General features: G+C 40.5%; 1 protein-coding gene across 19 annotated transcripts in view; it reads right to left on the bottom strand.

Moving 5' to 3' along the window:
• LOC136447787 (insulin-like growth factor 2 mRNA-binding protein 3) overlaps window positions 1-15977 on the bottom strand; it is a 78302-nt gene that overhangs the window by 15621 nt on the left and 46704 nt on the right. For 18 of the 19 annotated variants that reach the window (XM_066446830.1, XM_066446834.1, XM_066446831.1 and 15 more), the window contains 5 exons: window positions 13453-13553; window positions 12456-12519; window positions 11913-11961; window positions 9519-9643; window positions 9229-9315 (listed from right to left, as the gene is read on the bottom strand). In XM_066446830.1, coding sequence (XP_066302927.1) covers window positions 9229-9315; window positions 9519-9643; window positions 11913-11961; window positions 12456-12519; window positions 13453-13553 — 426 coding nt within the window. Of the gene's footprint in view, window positions 1-9228; window positions 9316-9518; window positions 9644-11912; window positions 11962-12455; window positions 12520-13452; window positions 13554-15730; window positions 15876-15977 lie in introns of those variants that run through there. The other variant, XM_066446850.1, reaches the window with a different exon arrangement.

The raw sequence follows: 15977 nt of genomic DNA, 5'->3' as shown, positions 1-15977 counted from the left end.
CAACACGTAGAAGCCATACACGAGTACAGTACAGAAACAAAAGGCAAGAATCAACATGATCGTTTTACAGATCCAACAGCACTACACAGTTCTTTGATAAGGAGCCAACTGTGAGATATCAATGGACTTGTTTATGCTGATATCACGCAGACACTTTGGCTTGGCTCGAACAATGGTACCAATCTCACGCACGATTACATGTCTGAAATAACCTTGAAATATTGTTCTTGGGGCATTGTATAACCTTGAGAACGTGCCAAGTTTACAATATGGCCAACTACATTGCCTTGTTAGGCTATGTCAGACCACTTGTTTTGATCGCTTGTTTGCCAAGTTATGCTGGTTTTAGCTACAATGACGGAACTATAGCATGTTTTTCTCCTACGCAGCTGGCATTGTGGATGGACAAATTAAACACCATCAGTTTTCGGTGATACTGTCTTCAAGAGTACTGTCAAAGTCCACACCTGTGGTTGTATTTTCTATGCTTTTACGCAACTGTGCTGTCTCCAGGTTTAATTTTTTTCCGTCCCACTCATCGTTTGGGAGCCCATGTTTTTGATTTTCAATGTTGAATCTGTCATTCTAAGCTTGCAAAAAATTTTCGGCAGTTTTATCTCATGAAATTGACGGAAGGGGTTGAATTTTTTCCCCGTCCCAGCAAGCAAATTTCCATCCTGGGACAGAAGGACGGGTCGTTACGTTGCTCATCTGTTGATAGATGACATACATTTATAAACACAGATGTGTATAATAAAATGCATCCTGCAACAGATCAAGCAAAGACAAGGAGCAGTATCGAATTCCTCATTTCTGCTCTGACCATCCGTTTTGTGAGAGAGGCAGCGTTTTGTGAGAGAGGCAGACGGCAAAATGTCCTTCAATTGAGGCTGATGTACATGTACATGTAGGAACACAGGCTGTTGCGAGAACAAACACAATGTCCTTGGCGATCTGCCATGTCAAATTTCACACATATAATCACGGCAATTCAGGACTTGTCATTCTGTTTGTTTGGACCAAGGATCATCCTTGGGGCACCCACAGGGAGATTTATATCGAGGAGCCAAGGTTGAAGGCACAAAAAAATTGTTTGTGAGTAATAACCGGTGCGACCTTCTCCAAGGATGGTTCCTTTCGCACCTGTACCTAACGCTCGTACGCCACAATACGCCATCAATCATCACGGATTAACGCTGTCAGCCATTACAAAAATTACCCTTCACTTGTTACAACTTTCAAGGCACATTCGCATCAACTGCTCGCAACAGATAACAAACAGACTCTATATAAAACCATTGAGAAGACTGGAATAAATGCCCAAATCATTTAAAGGCTGCCGTTCTTTCTAAAAAAAAAGAACACATCAGATTTCCGAGCATTCATGCGCATTTATCACATGATCTAATGGATCTTATTAATGAACACATCACTGTCAGCCATGACAGTAATTGGCAAGACACGTACTTACACTTATCGATTTTAACAAAACCTGATCGCCAGTCAAAACAAAAGCTCTCGCTACTTTTATCGAAACAAACGAAGATAAACTGGGTTTCTTTTCTAACTGTCGAGATAAAATGTAGGCAGATTTAAGTATGATTATGAGTATGAGATATTCACGTTTGTGGCAACGCGCTCAGTTGTACGTAGGGCTTTTTGATGGACTCATTTACACATCAAATACAAGCTGACTTCCTGTTGAATAGAGGGTACAAGTGTGAAACGTTTCAATCAAAAACTGATCTAGCCTTTCAACTTCACAAAGTGGCAACGTGATAGGCCTTTTATGCCACCGCAAGGGCAATAAAAACACGCCACAGGTGCTTATAATGGAGCTATGACTACGGAATTCACCTGCCGTGACCGTACTTCTCGCTACCCTTTAGAACGACAAGATGCTACAATCCACGTGGCGGTAACGTTGGTCATGCACTTCAACTTCAAATAGTCTCCTGTAAGCCGTATCACAAATACTCAATGGACGTTACGGCAATGTCAGCACTCGCAATTCAGCTTTAGGGCCGAGAGAAGTTCTGTCGAGATAAAACTGTCTATCAATAACTTCTTACCCCCGACGAGACGGGGAACAACGACGACGATAAACCGCGAGCGACTGAATTCTTTTCATCATTCAGTAGTGAAGTGCATTTTTAGCATTGTCAGGTATTGAAGTCTATCTCAGTCAGGGGGGAGGGTGGTTGTACTGGTGTGTGGGCATCACAACCTTTCAAGTTCAAGATCGCTTCCAGGGGTGAGCCTTTCATGACTGCCAAGTGCAGTAGACATCCTGTGCGTTGAGCTAGGAAGTACAGCAGACTAAAGGACTGTTTCAAGGGGATATTTACCACCTCTCAGATAGGCTTTCCTGAAGGGAAAGGTTAAGGTCGGCTACGTCATTAGATTCATTCAAAAGGACAATAGCACACTTTTTTTCTTGCTACCAGCAGCAAAAAGAGGAATTAGAAGAGCTATCAGAAGATTAAGTTCTGATCTTTCGGGTGCAATTCGAACAATTCAGATGCAAATTTCTTACAGCTCTTACAGTTAACTGATATTTAACTGGTAAATCCCGGAAGGGGTAGGCAGAAAAATTTCTTTGACTCGGGTTTTTCATTTTCTTTCAGTAGCGTCCTCGGATCAATACGAATCCTGTTTTCCTGTTTCTGATAGCGTTGCCATTTTCCAAGTAACAGCCTAGAGCATTATCCAGTTTATAAAAAAGCTGTTCAACCTTCTTTCCGCTTGCTCAACAGAAGTTGATACATTCCATTCTATAGATAAATTCAAATACATTCTGGAAGGAGACAACCCTTACTGTGTACAAATAGGTAAATATATCAAAGAAAGTTTAGATCTTAGAACTAGTAGTGTAAGTGATAGGTTAAACTCGACATGTTGAAGTATTTATATACTTGTACGTGGGTTAATCATTTTGTATCCCATTGTTTGTTGTTTGCATGTAGAAGACCTTACGAAAGTCGCTGTACTTTTGTTGTGTCAATAAAGATTTCTGTACGGACTCCACCAAACACTCTCACACCTGCACTTTGTTTGATGAAATGGTTTCCAACACCAACACCTGCAGATATATCTGGTGCCCCCCACCCCACCCCCAGGACTGATGTTCCACACAATAACCTTGGCAGTCAAGGCTTTCCCCAATCCTCGCAGCTGGGAGAGGTTCAGCGGCAGGAAATGCACCTGGATTACGAGCAGAATACCACCGCTCACTTCAGTTTACCTGCGTAGTTATCCAACTGACGTGGCCTTTGTGTTATCTAAGTACCTTGGATGCAAAACTGACAAGTTACCCATATATACTTGTTTGTTCCACGACACTTTTATGAACATTGTCCATTCTAATTTTTGTGCTTGACTGCAAATGACCATACCTGTTTGTTTTGAAATTCTAAAAAACTCAGGACTACCAAAAATATATAATCATTCGGCCTTTTGTTGTTTATGAATATGACACTAAATTTGAGCCCTTTGTTTTCCCATTTTTTCTATGATACAATTCTATACTACGATCCTATACAAAACACTTGTATATGCTACGTTATCTACCCTCAAAGTCCCCCCTTTCTTCATTCACGCATGGATAGATGGGGATACTCTAGAGGTTTTCTGTCGCTGAAAAGTAAGGATGAAAATAAATCTTCCCAATTACATGTACATGGACCAAATCCTACTAAACGATCCCCTGTAAGTGCTCGCAGAAATACCCTCATATCATGCCACATTTCACCGGTCCCAACAATGATAAGGAAGCCATCTGTAGCTCTAGATAAGAGAAAAACTATTGAACATCTAAGAAGCAACATTTGTCCAAAAGCCTGCTATTCATGCATGAAATCCTCGCCCACCGGAGCGGAGTTCTATCCAGGTAGCACTACTTTGCTTCTTTTATCACAGCTCTTCCAAGAAAAAACAACATCCAAAGACTACAGTGGAACAACAACAAGCTTTGCATATTGTGATCTAACTTTCCAGGAAAAAGAATTTGCACCAAATCTTATACACAGACAATTTCACAGTCTCAAAGTTGTCCGATTACAAACAGGGCTGAGTACAACTCTTTCAAGCCAGAACGTCTGGGCTGTGCCAAGAAAAACACATAAACCCCTTAGTGCGTGATTATGACACTTAATCGCATAGATATGGATTGGAATGACTGTCACTTTGAACTCAAGACTTCTCCCTGCCTTTCTGAGAAGGCAGGGCAGCCCAAGCATATGGTGTCTAGACGTGGAGGGCGGGACGTTGACCCCGTCTGCCCCTTACATTTAGGGGTCGTCCAATGTACCACTGATCATGAAAAACTTCAATGGCCTAGTCATAAAGGTGTAACAACCGACATTTTCTGCTGATCAAAAACTGTGCTTGCAAATTTTTAAAGAAACATTCGTCTAAACGAAACCGAATTTCAAGGTGTTGATTTGGTGAGATACATTGTAGCAACATTCGTCGAAACCTTTAGGTCAGTATATTCTTGATATATTTCATCACCAACTATATCTAGGAACAGGATACAAACAAACTATTGGCAAAGGAACAAGGAACTTTTGTATTTACACCACTCCCATCTGATAGAGAATAAAGGATACATTTTGTTGCGGCAACATTGTTATGTCTACCGGCTAGTTCCGCGAACGATCGCGTGGGCCGTCAACACTCCGTCCCGCCATACTTTTAAATCCCGATGACGTCACTACAGTTTAAAGGGACAGCTGTGAATGCCGGGAAACGTATACGATTCTTTTGGAGTTAAAAGAAAATCATCTCGCAAGCTGCTTCAATGTCAACTACACAGTGTGTTGTCTTCATTAAAATTCGACTCATGTTCCATGTTGAAATAAGTGGGGAGATCAAATTATGAGCCAGAATTCCTTCAGTCGAATGCTGACGTAACTTATCCCTGTGTCTGTTGGCAAGAGATAATATAGTTATCGGGCACAATCTGACTGAAAGAGCAGAAAGACAGATCATATTCAGGTGCATTATAATTAGTTTTCTCCTGAACTGCTTAGTCATCCGAAACAGACGCATGACAGCCACCTCCAAATTGCAAATATGAAGACAAATGTACGTCTAGAATAAAGGCTCCTGTATCTTCTCCTGCTGTGGACAATCATCTACCATCGGCAAGGATTATTTTTGCATCACACAGAGTCTTCAGACATCTTTAATAATTAATACTCAAAACATTGGAGGGTTGCTTTTTGTCCAATTAAGTCGTCCCTTTCAACCCTCATAAATCATATTTTGCATTGCCATATTTCATATTTCCTATATTCAGATATTTTTCTCAACAATTTATTTTTCCATTCGTGATTTCTTTTCCATAAATAATAAGCTCAGTCCTTCTTTTTCTGTTCTGCACTACTACTGACGACCTATTCAAATAACCTGTGGAGATAAAATGAAGTTCAACTTGCTTAACCCTCGCTGGCCTCGGAGTGTCAAGGAGGATGCAAACTGGGACTTCCAATCAGCACGAGACATCTAGAAGGCCAAGTTCAAATCTTTTCAGACGTTAAACATGGTTACCAAACAGAGAGGGTAGGAAGGGGCTCTCTGACACATCAAGTGACCATACCCAGGCACCATGCACAGCTGGGTGTTAGACAAAGCAAGCCAGTTTATTTTTGGTGTCTGGTACCTGACCACAGAGTCAACAAACCCAGTCTGCCTGTGCCCCTCCCCCTGTCTTCCCACTAGGTGAACCCTACAAGATAAATGGGGATTACTTTGTAGTCAAAGTCAAGTGGTGCTCACGCCCGGTGAGCACTGTCTGAGCCTGCTGCCAGCCAATGGAACAAACAACATTTCCAATGAGAGGCACAGGTACTGCGGGAGGGGGGCAGACATTGGGGAGGGGGGCACTCAGTGGGGAGGGGGGCACTCAGTGGGGAGGGGGGCACTCAGTGGGGGAGGGGGGCACTCATTGGGGGGAGGGGGCACTCAGTGAGGGAGGGGGGCATAGCATCTTTGTAAGCATCAGTGCTTTTCACACAAGACAATACATCACACCAAGTTCAACTTCAAGGACTAATAATTTGAAAGATGGATCCATGAAAACTGATATCACTTGAATCTGAATTTGATTCATAGCATGTGTCAATTTTCAAACCAGCATTTGCTTTTATCGCAAATTTGCAAATGTCAGATTTTCACTGCAACGATCCTTTATGTCACTAAGGTAAACAGGTTGTTACTGATACCATCTAGAAATAAAAGGGGTGGCCAATACACTAGTCTCGACAGGTGAGTTGAAAGGAAACCTAAGACTGTGTGTTGTAAGACATCTGTCAGCCGTGTCTGGAGAAGTCCTTCAAATCTTTCAAGACATGCCAAGAAACTCGAGCAACTTGAAAGGCAACTTTTAAGTTGTTGGGCTTGAGCCAGGTTTGAGGGAAAAAAGTGTTTAAATCATCGGAAAATTAGTTAAACCGATTTATTCCATTCTGTTGACCCAGTATCTATTCGTTTTGCTTGCATATTTTGTCTCCTGGCGTAGAATATTGAGTGATTCATTGATTGATCATTGACTTTTATATGGCACCCCTCAGAATGGTTTAGTCCTTTTGGCACAGAGTCATTTCCAAGAATGTTGGCAACATCTGAACACAATGGGTTCTCCCAAAGGATGTTGGGAAGGGGACAGGTTTGAGTACACAAGGCGAATTACAAATGGCTCAGAGTGATGAAGTCGTGTCTGGGGCTTGCCATTCGACACAACTTGCCCTTATATGGTTAAAAACTAGTGCAGCAAGTCCAGACATCTGTGTGGTGATTTGACAGGATAAGATTAGGTGAACACAACAAAATCATAGATATGAAAAATATACTATTATTACTTGTCCCTTGTTTGAACGACATCAGTAATAAAACCAGAAAAATACTGACACTGAATGACTGATACATTCATATCATTATTTCGTGACCTCCAATTTGGTCGTAGGGGTGCCATTAGTGAGTATATACATCTACATCAGTTATAAGTACATGTGGGAGTCACATATACAATACATCAACTTCTGTTCTGCCATATTTCCATGCCTCTTTTCATGACCAGCATATATTTACATAGCAATGCCACTAATCAGTATGATTTATAGTTAAAAAGCTGTATAAATCCAGTTTTAACAAGCTCTAACTCTCCCCCTCCTCTTTACAAGACACAAAGATGTTGTGCTTCAAATTCAGTGCCCCCCTCCCCACACGGATTCTAAACACCCGCTTGTGCTAGCCTTGACAAGTTTTGCAAAATCCCTCCCCAAAGGCCAAGTGGCAATCGCTAATTCAATGAAACAAAAAGGTGAGCCAGTTCCATCCACTCTGGAAGAGCCGGGAGCGAGGCGACGCTCGTTTGTGCACGCATGAGTGCCTAATCACGAGGGTAATGACAAATCACCGCTCTATGGGATCCCCGTCACGTGATCATTAGCTGCATGGTTTCGGGCCACTTTGGAGACGAAATGTAGGAGTCGGCTCAGCGTCTACCTGATCACATAATGAAATCACACCAGGGAAGGATGCAGGAGCATCAATTGTTCTTACCAGCGAGAAACAGCGAAAATGTAGCCGGGTCTGTGTACCACCATTTCCAGTTCAGTACGTCGTAACTTTTCGATCCATACACAAAGACAGTTAATCGAAGGGTCATCACCATACCCCCTAGGGCCTCTGAACTGTCAAAACGATCAAAATCTATCAAGATATCTTGTGTAATTACAAACAAAGGCATCTTTTCCATTTCTCTGCACTCTCAATTCCCTCAGGGCAGAAGCCTAGGCCCCAAGTTAAACCATACTCTTTCTACACACCTGTTAATTTCGCGCAACGCAGACGTTTAGTCAGAGGATGACGTCTTTATGAACACTGAAATATCAGTTGTGAGTCGTTAACAGATGAGTTTAAGTACGGGACACATCAGACATGGTGGAAGGGAATGTATTACAACCCACGCGTTATACCTTTTTTAAACACCTGATGATTGGATAATTCCCCTACTTTATTCCGTGGCGTCGCGGGGCAGCGCCGGGAAAGCGTAATGTATCTTTCTAAACAAGTGGTTAAGTCTGGCATAAAACTAGCTACCCACAACCTGCGTAACTTGTCACTTTTCTCACTTTGTTCCAGTCAATCATATCCCCGAGGTGCGCGGTTAATGTGTTGACTTGTGCGCGCCAATCCATTCTTGGAGGACGCGGCAACGCGGCGGAGAACCCGCCGGGAATTCAACACGGTAAACAGAGTCTGCTCGAGACCTTCTAAATGCAAAAATTACAGCGATCTGGATGCAACCCATGTGGGGAAGAAATGAAGGAATAAATCAAGGAGGTATAATGCTGACAGCATATCATGGCGTCTTTAGGCCAGAACATTCGCTATTAATCATAACTTAACACGGCCAAAAAGTAAAGAAATGCATTTCGTCAAAAGTTTGATAAAAAAAGCTGCTTGACACTGAGATAACTGCACTGATCTAAAATGGAAATTCCTAAAATGTCTGCTTTGATACCGTGTTGAATCTATTTTGATATCGCATAAACATCACCTTAAAAATTAGTTTCTGCATCATTATTACATGCTCTTCCTATCATTATATGTAATCAATAATTTTCTATAAAGACAATTACAGTACTTTGAAGTGGAATCTATAAGTGTGTCAGTCTCTAAAAGAGATATTATCTGACAACTTTGCATTAGAACAGGAAAGTCCCAGTTTCTACTTGAGCATATCGGCAGTGAGCCAGTGACTTTCATACATGTATGATTCAACGTTATTCCAGAAGAATAAGATAAAAGAAATTTCTTGCACTTCGCAAGTTCTCTCATCACCAATGCCATCATATCAACAGCGAATAGAACACTCAGTATGCCGAACATCTACCAGCAGTTCTAATCAAAACCATGATATGCATTTCCTTCTCATCAATACGCCCGTCCAAAAATTATTTAATTTTCAATTTGTCACTCCCCTGGAAAGTGCAATCGTATTAAGATAAATTGAACTTTTCTGGTCTAGAAAGATATGAAAGTGAATCCAACAAAAAATGCATGGGTGTTACAGGAGGTGACAGCAATGATGATTTCTGACATTTCTCCTATATGCCACGACTGTATAGAAAGTGCTTGTTTAGTACACAATCTTAACTCCCGATCCTGTGGACTGATTGCAGTGGATGATTCGAAAATGTTACAGGGGGGTGGACTTACTTGGCTTTGGTGGCTCCAGTGATGGTCCTGATGGTCTGACCCCCCTTACCGATGATGGCACCAACCATGACATTGGGAACGAGCATCCTGGAAAAAAAAGCGACATTTTTATTATTTTCTAAACTTTATCTGAGGTTTTAACACATTAACATTCAGATGATGTCTAAAGATCTCTACAAACAAATAGATGACTGTCAAATTTGGTCAAAATTCATTCACAACATGCCCCCCTCCCCATAAAACCTCAACCCCCCCCTCCCCCATCATCCAGCAAAGGATTCTGGGATTACCTGAGAGGGAAGTCCTGGCTCTGATTCTGGTTACGGTTGCCGTATCCGACGTATCCTTGGTTACCACCTTGGTTGTATCTACTGCGGTAGTAGTTACGCCCTCCGTTCTCGTTCACATAGTTCGTCTGCACAAAAACAATAAACAATGGTCTATCAATCAGACTTCTTTTATGATTTAAGTTGCTCGTGGGGAGGGGGGCGGCTAAAAAAAAAACACTGTACCAACATCTTACTGCAATGTGATTAGAGGCAAAATAAGATGAATCATCTAATTTTTAACATGGATGTCCCATTATTTTTCATTTCGATATGTGTATAATGCTTCCTTGTTTACAACATTTTGATAATGAGGAATTGCGCACATTTTCGTGGCTGCAAATATTTCGCGTTCCATATAATCCACCTCACTTGTACCCGTCTGTTCAGATAAAGGAACTATCCTCATTAAGAGTAATTTCACTTGTAAAAGAATCACAAGAATACATTTATGCGCAGAAAATGTTTATGTAGCAACATTTACTAAAGCAGAGACGATAAAGGAATTACACTTTATTTATCTTCCTTTTTTGTTTTTCTACTCCCCAATTACTAATGATTTATCTCTTTTTACGACTGCCATGATGCATGATGTTTGCCCTACAATATGAGTTACTGCACAGCAAAACATATTCCTTAACCACACAACCCTGCTTCAGCGGCCTAACACAAGGTGGTTCGGTCCATCCTCCACGATATTTCCCACAGAAACTTGGCCTTGTCCTTGGGAAATCTCAGACTAGCAGACCAATTTTCTCCGGGGAGTTTCTTGATTACCCGAGGCTTAACCAAACTGGCCTCTTAATCTGGACACTAAGGAGGGAAAATCTCATTCACCTTGCCCTTCCATGAGAATAGGCATGGAAAATCCTTAGAGGGCAACGAAAATCCAAACAGAAAAAGAAACATGGACGTTTGGGAGTAGTGGGAGGGGGGCATCATGATCAGAGCATTTCTATCCTAGCCATAAATAACAATAAGTTCTTATCAAAGTCTTCAGTATTATGCTACTAAAACTTAAAGGAATCTAAAATTCTGGACTTGCTATCACAAAACTTAAAAATCTTTTGATCCACGACCCAAAGCTTTTGTTCGTTCTCTCAAGGAATACATCAACATATCCTAACGTGGTGTCTTTCCTGTGATAGGTGACCTGCGGTTCAGCTAACAGGTCTACAGGGACAAGCTGCAACAGGTTCTTAATCCTACAAACCAACCAACTGTAGATCACCACGAATCAGGTATCAACTTCAGATCAATGATTTCTATTTCTGTTGACTTGCATGAAAAGTTGACTTCTTCACCAGTATATTTGATCCGAATACTGGTCAAGAATTTTCTTTTTTGTCTTCAACTTTGAACAACAAATCATTTCATGCTTGTTACCTACATTATGTACATGTATCGAGTCTGCTTGCCCACCTACACATAATTCGTAACCCTTGAAAGAAATTTCCCCCGCATTATGTACAATCATGTACTACATCTTTGCGGTGAACTTTTTGCTTCTGTTCTTTGAGGCACATGGGATACAGCACTGTCTTGTTTTGTTCTATGGACAACATTTCATACCTTCTTCATACCTAACTGTTTTCATACTGGGAAGTAGTGCCTGGGAACCATCATTTGTAATAATTTGTTTTTCCTTGAAGCAGCTCAAGTTCAAGTTACTCTTCAATGGCCTGCTCACCATTTATGATATCTAATTAAAGTATGTGGGTCTTTATCCAAAGGATTTTTGTGAATTCCTTGCTAATTCTGTCTGTGTAATATCAACTTTGGACCTGAGTCAAGCCTCGAATCCTGTCACTCTACAATATTCAAATGACTTTGAACCCATACCAGGACAAACAAAAACACAAATCGAAAACAATACCTCCGTATTCACTGAAGTAAAGAAAATAAAGAAAATTCAACTCATTTCTCCCAGCCAAATGTTGTGACAAAAAAAAAACTGTAGTGTGTTTTTGGCACACATTCTTACAGATAACACCACACCAATTTAATTTTTGGTTAACAGATTTTTTTTTTTTTTAATTTCAGCAACAACAAAAATCATGAAAACAGAAGGCTGGGGTGAAAACTTGCACCTGACCCTGTTCACTCCCTGAAACTGTGTGCACCAAAGTACATGTAGAAACTTTCCTCTGAGATTCTATTTTCCTGTTGATTTTCCAATCTTCATTTTTTTTTTAAATTCCGTTAACCAAGAAATTAAAATGGTGTGGCCTTAGCCGAAGTGGCTCGGTGGGCGTCGCTCCACTGTCAGGGAAGGTCGTGTTAAGTGACACAAAGATAAGAGTCAGTCCTGTAATGAGCCGTCGTTAGAACGTCTATCCAGGTGTGAATAATACTTACGTTAAGGTACCCTTCAAAGTACTTGTGGCCGCGAAGGTGATTCACAGCCCTGGGAGGGGAACATTTACATCTCATTAGAGAAGGCTCAAAGAAAATGGTCAACTTTGACTAGCAGAGAATGATCATATCTTTACAGGTAAATACATGAAGGACCAAAATAAGCATTTAGAACTTACAAATGCACAATAAACAGCCACAGGAAGGTTTTTAACTTTTATCAAAGATGTACAAAAATGTCAAAGCAGGACACTTTCATACACCTGACGTCATGTAAGAACGAACATATAATGGACAAAGTATGTAGTTATGTTTTCAAGTGTTTCAAAAAGAGAGAGGAAACTATTAGCATTAGTTTAAAGTCCACAGTTTTCTTTGTTTTTTACTTATCAATGTTAGACTGTAGCAGCTTATCAATTCATGTTTTACATTTTGCTTCCTATAGACCACATGTGGTCATTTGTGCATTTAGCCCATCTGGGCAGGAATATGCAATAAAGACTATCATTATTATTATTATTATTAAAGATAATATGAATAACTTACTGGGCGGCTTCTTCTGGGGCTTCGTAGGTGATGTTGGCAGTTTTGGTGTCGTTCATTTCGTGTACTGTAGAAACAAAATCAAAATTCTCTCATACTCCATTTTCACACGAAAATAGAATACAAACATATACAAATACTGTAAATGCATTTAAGTTCGCGTGGTTTTTATTTCGCGCTAGCTAGGGCGAATGTTTGCGGTGGTTTTAAGTTTGCGGCAGCGCTATAGTCACATACTGCTACAGTATTGGACAAAAATGTTTGCAGCGGTTTTAAATTTGCAGCGAAACAGTCGCCACGAAAACTGCAAATATAAAACCACTGCAAACATTTCTGCATTTACAGTAACATCATACTATTTAAGGAGCACTAAAAAAACTTCACAAATCAACTGATGTTTTAATGTATAATAATAATGATAGTACTACACACAAAAGTCTTATAACATGATTAATTATACATTTTACAAGATATAAGTGTACCACACTAATGTCTTCAGGGGGAAGTTCTTTTAGCTTGTTACATCAGGTACTAAGTGCTACATCGTAATTTAATGACATATTTATACTACATGAGTACGCAAAGTTGTCGCGAAGTTCGCTAAAGAGTGGGCTATGTACCTAAACAAAAATTCAGGTACAAGTACAGTGGTTTAGGTACAGGTCCGGACCTTACATGTTCCTAAACAACTGTCTTTTTTAGTGCTAAATTGTCATCTTTGTACAGTACTTGAATCTTAAAAGAAGTCTATTTACAAGTTTACTTCATTTTCAACTGTGAGGTTATCAAAATTGTCATCTCTGTCAAGCGATTTACCTACCTTAAGTCTAAAAAATGGTGTCCACTAGTGTTTTAGTTTGTTTAGGTACATGTACAGGTACAGTATATGTTCAGGTACCTAAACAATTTTACAGGTACAGGTTTTAGGTACACAGCTCTAATCACATGAGTACGCAAAGTTGTCGTGAAGTTGGCTAAAGACAGAAGAGGAGAAACTCACTTTGGCATTCCTTGATGGTACCGAAAGTTCTTGCCAACTGTTGGATGTCTGCGTCCGGAGCCTGAATCGGGATGTTGGAGATTGACACTTTGGTTGTGCGGCTGTGGGGTCAAAGGAGAGCATGTCGTAAGTAAACGCAAAGTAACAAGTCGGATTATTTATGTTGTAACTGTTGCTAATACTTGAATAGGAAGGTTGTTTTATTCACAACCAAGTATTTTACAAGAGCTGACGTCCTTTTATTCACAACCAAGTATTTTACAAGAGCCGACGTTCTTTTATTCGCAACCAAGTATTTTACAAGAGCCGACGTTCTTTTATTCACAACCAAGTATTTTACAAGAGCCGACGTTCTTTTATTCGCAACCAAGTATTTTACAAGAGCCGACGTTCTTTTATTCGCAACCAAGTATTTTACAAGAGCCGACGTTCTTTTATTCGCAACCAAGTATTTTACAAGAGCCGACGTTCTTTTATTCGCAACCAAGTATTTTACAAGAGCCGACGTTCTTTTATTCACAACCAAGTATTTTACAAGAGCCGACGTTCTTTTATTCGCAACCAAGTATTTTACAAGAGCCGACGTTCTTTTATTCGCAACCAAGTATTTTACAAGAGCCGACGTTCTTTTATTCACAACCAAGTATTTTACAAGAGCCGACGTTCTTTTATTCGCAACCAAGTATTTTACAAGAGCCGACGTTCTTTTATTCGCAACCAAGTATTTTACAAGAGCCGACGTTCTTTTATTCACAACCAAGTATTTTACAAGAGCCGACGTTCTTTTATTCACAACCAAGTATTTTACAAGAGCCGACGTTCTTTTATTCGCAACCAAGTATTTTACAAGAGCCGACGTTCTTTTATTCACAACCAAGTATTTTACAAGAGCCGACGTTTCGACGACTGACTGTCATCTTCATCAGGGCAATACTGACTAGTTCACAGAGCACTGAAGCTAGGTGTTACTGCTCATTGCCCTGATGAAGATGACAGACAGTCGTTGAAACGTCGGCTCTTGTAAAATGCTTGGTTGTGAATAAAAGAACCTTGCTATTCAGTCATTCGCCAACCTGTTGAAATCATTCACCGATGTTGCTAATACCATTTGTTATTGATGTTCAACCTTACAGTTGCATAAGCACAACAAATTAGTTCTAGTACACTAATGACCTGCCATGAGAGTGCTAAGATTAACCAATTATGAATAACTAAACACCTTTTCCTCATTAATTTTGCAGGTGGCATCTCGCATACTTGCTAATCCTGGACAAAAGTGGTTACATTAATAAACTTTCAATCAGCTCACATACCCAACAAGACAGACACTCAGAGTCAGAGCCAGTTAGAATAAATAACACTCTTGACTTTGTATTCGTCAAGAGTTGCAGTTTTCATTTCACTTCCAAGTAGAACAGACTCCTCAGAGATAAAGTTACATAATCTCAACCTAACGTTTTCTAAGAAAAAGCTTTCTAAAAAGTACCGAACTAAGTGCATGTAAAGGCTTGGCATAGTGATGCAAATCTTTTGAGAAGGCAAGGGAACGCATACAGGCTTGGGAGAGGGTATTTTGGCACAGAACTTGCAGCTTTGCATTCCAAAGAGATTCACAGACATCCGTTAAGAAAGCATCTCTACATTTCAAGCATTATGGTGTACTTAATTCCACTTTGTCACAGTATACCTTCCGGTATTAGCACTAGCTACATGTACTTTAGGATGTTTTTCATGACTGTATGGAGGTTAATACTTAGACATTGTAAACCCCAACACACAAGAAAACCTACTGCCAGAAACTTGAAAAGAATACTCAACCTTCTCCGGGATGAGTTTAAGATGTTTGAAAGATCAATAGCAAAACTCTCTCACCTGGCTATGCCCACCATATACAAGGACAGGTGTTACTGTACACCTGAGTTTAGACGACTTTTTTGTGCCCTTCCCCCACCTGTATGTTGAGGGTATTCCTTAATACACTTCCAAAGCGCCCAGACAACAAAGGCCCCACCTCAAGTTACTTTCTCAAGTGTCAACAAAAATGTCTTCCCTCTTGTTTGCAAGAGACTCCCAATTTATCCTAACAATACAACACATTCACCCTCCTTTTTCAAAAATGGGAGCGCCTGTTTCTTGTGTTTGATGAAAAATCGTCAACAAACCTATCTCTAAGCCGAACACACGACAGAAACGGCGAACTGGTCTCGGAGGGAAACTGCGCGGGAACGAAACGGATGGCGAGACCTTTCTGTTTTGAATGAATGCCATCTTCTATTACCTTCTGTACAAATCACACTTCCTCCCACATGCCTCAGAGTGAAATTGGGTCTGACTAATGCTGGAATAACGGCCGATTACACCCAACCTGTCGTTTACGACCCCTCCCCACCTGAACAGGTCAAAGGTCAATAACAGATCCTCGCTGAGCGTGGTATCTCCCCGCTATAGGTATGCAAAATACACCACCTCACTTTGTACAACATGGCCTCAAAGATGAGTGAATTTTTCTGCTGCAATTTTATCCC

The sequence above is a fragment of the Branchiostoma lanceolatum genome, chromosome 13 (assembly GCF_035083965.1).
Source record: "Branchiostoma lanceolatum isolate klBraLanc5 chromosome 13, klBraLanc5.hap2, whole genome shotgun sequence".
Taxonomy (NCBI): Eukaryota; Metazoa; Chordata; class Leptocardii; order Amphioxiformes; family Branchiostomatidae; genus Branchiostoma; species Branchiostoma lanceolatum.
The sequence above is the reverse complement of the archived record's forward strand: the minus strand, read 5'-3'. Positions and strand labels throughout refer to the sequence as shown.